Source organism: Trachurus japonicus, chromosome 19, assembly GCF_045865225.1.
Source record: "Trachurus japonicus isolate A0001 chromosome 19, Traja_1.0".
Classification (NCBI taxonomy): Eukaryota; Metazoa; Chordata; class Actinopteri; order Carangiformes; family Carangidae; genus Trachurus; species Trachurus japonicus.
The window spans coordinates 12,556,553-12,565,720 of record NC_140925.1 but is presented as its reverse complement, the minus strand read 5'-3'; the positions used below and the strand labels follow the sequence as shown (position 1 = coordinate 12,565,720).

At 43.2% G+C, this 9,168-nt stretch overlaps 1 protein-coding gene across 1 annotated transcript; it reads right to left on the bottom strand.

The window, feature by feature from the left end:
* Positions 1-1,394: 1,394 nt before the first annotated feature.
* On the bottom strand, positions 1,395-7,328 carry LOC146967543 (butyrophilin subfamily 1 member A1). The gene is made up of 10 exons (XM_085761696.1): positions 7,215-7,328; positions 5,907-5,998; positions 5,728-5,826; positions 5,532-5,639; positions 4,547-4,705; positions 4,231-4,371; positions 3,956-4,007; positions 3,735-3,761; positions 2,317-2,343; positions 1,395-2,233 (listed from the first exon to the last, which is right to left on the bottom strand). The coding sequence occupies exons 2-10, from the start codon at positions 5,967-5,969 to the stop codon at positions 1,674-1,676; spliced, it is 1,236 nt and encodes a 411-aa protein (XP_085617822.1). The 5' UTR covers positions 5,970-5,998; positions 7,215-7,328; the 3' UTR covers positions 1,395-1,673.
* Between the last annotated feature and the right edge of the window lie 1,840 nt (positions 7,329-9,168).

Here is a 9,168-nt window from a genome sequence, read left to right as displayed (position 1 = left end):
CCCAAAATTCAAATTTCATTATCTACTCACCCTCATGTCGACTAAGGGCTGGGAGAATTATCAGCGTCCTCTGTGCCTTCTCGGAGTTACGGGGGGGTCTGCGCAGCAGTATTTGCCCATATAATGGTTGTGAATGGTACTCACTTTTCTTCGTCCAAAAAGACACACCAAAAAACATCCAAATACCTCCATACATGTAATGTCCCTCGTGTATTGAAGCCTCGACATGAGAAATTGTTCCGAAAAAAATTAAATACGTCTATATTTTAAGCTTGTTTGTAGCGGAAGCTCCCAGTGTCTCAGTTCACTGCTCTTCCTGTGTCTGTGCAAATCTCACGTGATTTGCACTGACCGGAACAATTTCTCATGTTGGGGCTACAATACAAGACGGACATTACAGACGAGCAGTATGAAGGGTGAGTAGATAATGAGTGAAATTTGAATTTTGGGTGAACTATCCCTTTAATGTAACTGTGGCTCATTACACAGTAATGTAACTATGGCAAAATCAGTAATCTGACTGTGGCTCATTAATCCAAGATGAACTTCTCCCCTCGTTGTTATCATTCAGGTTCGGTCTGAATTTAAGAGCGTGTTTTCTGATCCTGTCTAAAACCAGGAGCAGCCCAGTGGTGTATTATGGATGCTTGTTAATAGATTTGTATATTAAAGTTTTTTTTCCAAGTATATTTAACACTCCTTTACAATTTTTACTGAAGCAGACTGAAGTTTAATTTAATGACAGACAAAGGTTTATGTTGCTGATTTATGGCTTCAATACTCACGCAGAGCACGATCATGATGTAACATGGTTTTATAATTCAGATTTTCCAGTAAACAGGGCTTCACATTCATGTGCTCCTCTACATTTTAATGAGATGTCAAGTCAAGTCAAGATACTTTACTAATCCGTAAAGGTGGTAAATGTGGTGTGTGAAAACAGAGAGTCTGTATTTGCTTGTGTTTTGCATGATTTTTTAAAACATATTTTAGAGTTGGATCAACTTTCTACCAGTTCACATCGGTAGATCCTCTGGTTTCTGTTCCTACAAGAGCTGAAATTAAAGTTTCTTCTGTATGACCTAATGATGTGTCATCACTGACAACAAAAACAGTGTTTACGGTTTGTTTATTGATGTTTGGGAGAGGAAAAAAAACATCTGTATGTTGCAGAAACAACAGAACAGCACAGCTGCAGAAAGAAGCCCATGCCTGAACATGTTCTCATGAAGCTTGAGATTAAGAAGCAAACTGTTGACATGCATTAGCCTCGTGTGCACGGACCTGCAGCTGTTAGTGAGCTCAACAACACTGACAGGACTTGCTTTTCATCTAGAATTAATACAAATGTGACTGCCAAATTGCCACATTCACCATGTTGCTGCGAGGAAACCTTTGGCTCATGTTCTTCACTTCAAGAAATTTTTGTTTTGAAATGTTGAATTTGATAAGACATCATCTAAAGGCTGCTTCTTTAAGGGTCTCACCTGGCTGGCATTATTAAAATACAAACATCTCCATGAGGGCAAGGTCACAGAGGCCGTGATACAGAACGATGGTGGCTCACAAAGCCCCCCCTCCCGGAGAGACTTGTGGTTCAGAACCGTTACGGGATTTAGATTAACTAAAGAATCGACCAGAATACCGACAAACAGAGGAGCGTGTCGGACGTTTCAGTTCCAGAGGCACGGCCCCGGGCAGAGGCACGGCTCTCTGACCTCCGCAGACCGGATCACCAGGTCTTTGAGCACCTCCACAGTCCCGAACACGGGGATCAGTTCCTCTGTGAACTTCTCGCTGAAGGTGTACAGGTGAGAGCGCTTCTCCGCGTCGTAGAAGGACAGCTGTCCCTGCTCGTAGTCCAGGTACACCCCCACCTTCCTGGGCATCAGGCTGTGCGACAGCAGGGTGGGCGGCACCGTCAGCGCCTTCAGGTCCGACCCCCTCTCCAGACGCAGCGTCAGGTAGCCCGTGTCTGTGTTGAGCGAGTGGAAGCCCTGCCTCGTGGCCGAAGCCTTGGCCACCCCCAGCCGCCAGTCCCGCTCTCCCACCTCCACCTCCCAGTAGTGCCGTCCGGAGGTGAAGCCCTCGCAGCTCATGGCGCACCACCAGCCGTCGAAGCGTTGCCGGCAGCGTGGGGCGTCGTGGCGCTCCAGGCCGCACCGCATGCGCTTTTCATCGGTGGAGATGAGTAGATCGGGATTGGCGGAGTCGGGATCCAGTCTGACGTCCTCTGTGGAGTCAGATCAGAAGAGAAGGATTACACACACAGAGCCGGGTACCAGAGTGGTGATGAAGAGAGAAGAGGGGTCATACCTGCAGCTTCACAGATCCAGTTCCACACTGTAGAGACAGACAAGATGCTTTACAGCAGCTCTGATGAAAATCCATCAATCACATCAAATGTCATGTGAACCTAACCCTCCTCTACGGATCCCACCAGCTTCACACACATCTACCATGTTCACCAGCTGGACCAGACCAATCCAGTCTAGTCCAGACCAGATCAGACCAGACCAGAGCAGTTCAAACCAGAGTGCATCCTGAGGTTGTATTTCAAGTAGTGATGTCACGATTACAGATTTTCTTGGTACGATTACTATCAGAGAAATAATCACGGTATTACGATTATTACGATTATTCTGCATTAATTAATTTCCCAACACTATGAATGTGTAAATTCAAATATATTCAAAATATAATCACATCATTTACACAGAATATTTGAAGTATCTATTAACATAGGACCAATTATTAATCCCCCAGGGGAAACAAATCCACAACAAATGTTTAAGTTTATTTTAACTGTTTTTTTTTTCATTACAAATGATACTCTAGCATTTAAATTCCTAATTCAGTGTTACGTTAGATAAATGGACCAGTAGTAGGTTTACTTGGACGCACATCTGTTAATATGGTTCCAACATAATCTTTTTTGGAAAGTGACTTAGGAGTCTTTATGATAATTAATTGTGGCGTTTAAAGGGATAGTTCACCCAAAATTCAAATTTCACTCATTATCTACTCACCCTCATGTCGACTAAGCGCTGGGAGACGTTTCAGAGTCCTCCGTGCCTTCTCTGGGTTACAGCGGGGCTCCGTGCAGCACTGCATGTCCATATGACGGTTGCGAACGGACACCACTTTTCTTCGTCCAAAAAGACACACCAAAAAACATCCAAATACCTCCACACAGCTCGTCTGTAATGTCCCTCTTGTGTTCAAGCTCCTCCTGGTCCATCCAAATCTTGCGCGATTTGCGGCGGTGTGTCTTTTTGGACGAAGAAAAGTGGTGTCTGTTTGCAACCGTCATATGGACATGCAGTGCTGCACGGAGCCCCGCTGTAACTCAGAGAAGGCACGGAGGACTCTGAAACTTCTCCCAGCCCTTAGTCGACATGAGGGTGAGTAGATAATGAGTGATTTTAATTTTGGGTGAACTATCCCTTTAATACCACGATTAATTGTGAAAACAAGTAATTGTGACATCCCTAATCTCAAGTGATAGTCTGCTCTGTTCCAGTGAACAGGTTTAACATAAAACATCAAGCTTTCTCATCACACGAGACCATTTGTGTAGTGTATTGTGATGCAGAGCAGACTGAAGCTCAGCCCAGCCTTAGTCCAGTCCAGACCAGACCAGACCACAGACTGTGGCTCCGCTCGGCTTCAGTCTGCTCATAATTAATCACAATACAGATGAGCTGATATGAAGTGTTGAGGTTTCCACTCACCACTGTGGGGGATGTAAGGAGCAGCATCTGAGAGGAAAGAGAGACCATCATCACTTCCTGTCCTCTGATCACAGATCAATACTGATTAGCCTGAACGGTTGATAGAGACTCACTCACACAGTCAGATACAGTTACAGTCAGTTAACCAACTACAACATCTTCACACCTCGTTTCCTTATTCATTAACACTCTCTACATTAATGAGATGGTGATCCACTCACCACTCTTCTGGCACCGCTGTTTCCACACCAGCCACTGCTTAGTCACATCCTCCTACACACACACATACAGAAGGCCAAGGTGAGTGGAACAAACAGATAAAGGGATTAGATTTTCAGTTGTGTAGCATACATACATCATACATACATGCCAATTCATCCATACATGCATGAGGTACGTAAATACTGATATCAGTTCCTCATATTCTCTGTCCTTTGAGGTATTAATTGCATTTAGGTAACAATCTAATCAGGGAATCAGTGAGGGAGCTCCAGACCTTCACAGCGCTGTCGTCGTTCAGCACGCCCAGCATGACCAGCTCCATCGCCGGGCGCAGGTTGGGTAGACGGCCCCTCTTCCACTGGAACTCCAGGTCGTCCAGCATCATGAGCACCTGCTCCCCCAGCCACACGCTGGACTGAGGGGAGAAGAGCAACATTTATTTTTATTTATTTATTTATTTTTTACATATGTCTTGAACACACCTCCAGGATATTACAGCTATGATGGGATGACTGTCAGTGGTTTATCCTTCTCATCTGTATCAGGTGCAGGAGGGAACTGGGTCACCTCCTCCACCTCTCTACGCTCACCTGAGTTCTGCTTTTCATCTCCTGAGTCCAGTCCATGATGACTCGTTTGTGGGGTCCCATGTCACACTCCCCCCCCGCCTCCAGGATGCAGAGCAGGTGGCCCTTCCAGTCCCTCTTCTCCGGCTTCTCGTACTGGCGGTTGGACACGGTGATCCTCGGCTGAACCACAGACAGGCGTTAAGACACGAACCTGCCCCAATAATGCTGCTATTCAACTTTATTTAGTTAATCACCCCCCAACCTCCCCTTTTTTATTATTATTTTATTTATTTATTTTATTTTAACTTTAATTCTATTTATTTTTAATTAATTATAATAGATCTTACTATATTATTCAGCGTCATTTGGTATCCGATTGGGTAACACTTTGCAATAAGGGTTCCTTAATTAACCTTAGTTAGTACATTATTAAGCATTAATATATAAACGAATTAATGCTGAGTAATGCATACATAATGATAACTAATTAAATTATTCAACTTTTATTATTACTTAATAATTTATTAACTAACTCTGAGTAGTAAACATTAATTAACTGCTTACTAATAGGCTACATTAATTAATGTGTTTCCTAATCCTGAGTAATACATAATAATGATTGTTAATATATCTGTAAACAGTTAATTAATGCTTAATAATGTACTAACTAACGTTAATTAAGGGACCCTTATTGTAAAGTGTTACCTCAGATTGCACTATTATTATATTATATATTATATTATAACTAGGGAGGGGAGAAGAGGGGGGGAGGCTGACTGACTGATCGATTGGCTGCTGATGTTTATTTTTATTTTATTTTTTTCCTCTCTACTCTCTTGTTTTGTTCTCTCTTAACACAATTTCTCAATTCATTTACTTTTTCTGGCCGCTGTGTTGCAGTGTTAGGTCTTTCTTGTCCTGTGCTGTGTCTTTATGTTTGTCACAATAAAAAAATCAAAAGTAAAGCTGCAGAGAAAAGTCACATGACACCTGTTTTGTTTCATACCTGTACTCTCTTATCTAAAATAGCGGCCCACTCCACAATGAAGTCCCGACACAGGGCAGGGGGCCAGATGTCCTCATTGGTCCAGATGTGTCCCAGGATGTTTGACCTCTGAAGTAAGAACAACACCTAAGTGAGTGAGTGTCTGTGATGATATTTGCTGTTTGACGGCAGCGTGTAGGAGGCAGGGAGACCCCACCTGGCAGATCTTGTTGAGCTCTCGAGCTAACTCCATGATGAATAACTGACTCTCCACCAGCGGCGCCTTCTTCTCCAGCCTCACCTGCTTACAAGACTCCTGCAGATGAAAAGGAGAACCGTGACCACGGGAAACACTTGACCTCAGCGCTTATTGAGTCCGAAGCTAAGGCTCTGTACCTTGAGGCGGATCTTGAGCTTCTTGGCTGGCTCGATCAGGAACTGCAGGCAGTCCTTCATCATGCTGGCAGCTGCAGAGCACCCACACTGCCCTTTGGTACAATAATAAAAAGCTTTAGTGCACTGGCACTCTGTGTGTGAAGAACTGAAGCAGAGCTGCAGCCGATTACACAGAGCAAGAGAGAGAGAGAGAGTGTGTGTTTGATTACCCCTCTGCACAGAGCTCTGAGCTCTCATTAGTGGATGAGGAGGATAGAGCCACACACTCAGAAGAGTAAGCAGACTTTGCCCACACACACTCCACAAACCCAAACCAGGCACAAATATTGCAAAGTAACAGGATTTCCTGATGTGTGTGGGTTGATGAATCAGAACACACACACTTTTGTATCCCCAATGAGACGTGAAGCAGCAGCTCAGGGCACTTTAAAGGCTGCAGAGGCTGCAGGCAGTGGTGGGGGCGGTGGAGGTGTGTGTGTGTGTGTGTGTGTGTGGGTGGGGGGGGGGGTTTGTTGGACTGGTTTGCTGTTGATTCAGCAGTCCGCCCTCGCAGCCTGCTCTCACGCTCTAGGGGATTTGCTGTGCTTTCTGTGATGTAGAGGAGGCAGCTGAGACAAGAGAACTGACTCTGCAGTGACTGAGGACGAAATTTGGTCCTGACAAAAAAAAAAAAAAAAAACTGCATCAAAAATAAAAGACTGAGCCCCTTATCTAAAGTAACAGACATCAGATCAGTGAGGATGAGGATCCACGACTGTGTCATGTGTGGCAGTTTTTCTATAATGCTGATGCTGATGCTGATGATACTGACTGTAGGTTCTTCACTCACATCAATAAGTCAGTGAGAACCACTAGAAATGTCCAGAGCTGGGGACTGGACTGGACTGGACCCTTCCTTCCCGACCCCCTTAGACTGACACTCTGTGACTACACATGGTTGGAGGGTCTATTTTGGGATGTGGAGGAAGACAAGCTGTGTGAGAGCTGTGTGTGAGCTGCAGATTACACAGGATTAGCAACTAGAGCTGAACAAAGCCAGGTAGCATTTCTCTATAGGAGGAGGCTGCCTGCACCACAACAAACACACATTAACAGTAACAACAACACAACAGGGAAGGTGTTGCAATGCAATGACTGACAGGAGCTGAATTTAATATGCTTTGTCTGAACGCTGAACGCTGACATAGTAGCTACATGATGTAAATATGCAGAATAAAGTCTCCTCACTAAGTCTTGTATTGACGCCCTGACAGCTGCTCCGCTTCGCTCCGTTAACATCGACGTGCAGTGCAGAAATCAAAGTCTCACCTGGTTATAGGAAGACTGAACTCTCCGGCTGCTCAGAGGTGGTTCTGGTGCTGGGTTAGTCCTGGTCTTGGTCCTGGTCCTGGTCCTGGTCTGAGCGGCTCCTCACTACAACTGCAGCACGAGACTCAGCGCGCGCTCTTATCTACCGCCGAGCTGCAGTCCAATGAAGTGTCAGCAGAGGACGCCAGAGCTCAGGGAAGATATAAGGACACCACAGCCTACAGGTGTGTGTAGGAAGGATGGATACACCAGGTATGATATGATATGATCAGGGCCGTTGTATAGGGGAGAAAGGTGATGATAATTCTAGGGGCCCAGCGCCCAGTGGGGCCCATAAAAAAACCCCAGTAGTCTAATCTTTGTATTAGTGGGGCGGATTAGCTCAATATTTTACACCAATCGTTCACTTTGTGATAAAAGCATGAAATTTGGTGGATGTGTTGGTGAATATGTTTCAAACAAATCTGGATATTGGGCCACCTCAAAAGCGCCCCCTAGTGGCCGTGGCAGCCATTTGTTATGCGAATAAATGAATGATTAATTTAAACTGCCCTTTTAATAATACCAACTGGTGATGTATTGTATATTGTTGGAAAGCCTGATTAGTCACCTTTACAACGAGGTGCAGCTTGTAAGGATCGTGCATTCATGGAATGAGCAACAGGGCTAAACGTGTGGGTAGCGCACCCCAAAAATGTGCATCCCCTGTGGGGCAGATTAGCTCAATAAATCACAAGAATTGTTTATTTTGTGGTAGAAGCACAACATTTGGTGGATGTGTTTGTGGATAATTCAAACATTTTTGGTTTTTAAGGACCCTTAAGATGTCTACTTAAGATTTTTGCTTGTTGCCCGGGTCAATTAATGTTCCATGGGGGTTTTTTGCCGGTCATTTTTAATTTGTCCGCACGAATGGCGAAAACGCCAATTTTCATAACTCCTAAACCAGACATCATACAAAGACAAATGAACACACTTTTTCATATAATTATGACACCAGGAATCAAATGGAAAGGTCACTGAGATGGTAAAACCACTCTTTATCAGAGAAAAATGAACTCTCGTGTAGTATTTTAGTATAAATAAATTGGTCGCTCCAACACATATGGGTCATTCCATGAAATTGGTAACTTTGCAACTTTGAAAAGTTAAAATTTAAACTATATTTAATTGCTATTTTTTAAGTAGCCAGGAATCAAAGAAAGTTTAAAATGACAAGAAATTATGTTGTGTCATCTCAGGCTGTGGAATTTAATATTTTATTATAGTTTTAATGTTTTCCTAATCTTGTCAACCCTGTTACCGACATACACTTTACAATATACAGTATTTCTAATTAGAGATTATTGAGAATATTTTCTATATATAGTCTATATAGTCTATAATGGTAACAGTTGAAATTCAATTTTTTAAAACCATTTTTATCAAATTAATGACAACAACAGGGTTGAAGTTATGGTAACAGGGTTGACAAGAGTAATAGATGACAGGACACACATTCTATTGTCTACACTGCAAAGGTAACAGGGTTGACAGTAACAGGGTTGACTATTTCAAGCTAATTTGCCCATTGCTAGCTGAAATAAATGCTAGCTAAAGGGCAAACTGTGTACTTTGAAAGGTAATTACCTGTAGATATCAATTATATTATGAGAAATAGAAAATTGTTTAGACTTATATGTTAAAAAGTGGTAACAGGGTTGACGTTATATGCTTGTCCTCCCCGGTCCAACCTTGAAAAAACATCAAAAATAGCACATAAGAGATTAGAGAAAGCTACTTATTACTGAGCTGTTAGCATCCTGGGTAAGAGATGATGCAAACTCCTGTCAATCATGTCAAATCTGGGATGTACCATTGTTTTTCAAGGGTTTTTTGGTTAGGGTAACAGGGTTGACATAAAATCAGGGGACACCGATAAATTGGTAAATATTTATAATAATTAATATATATT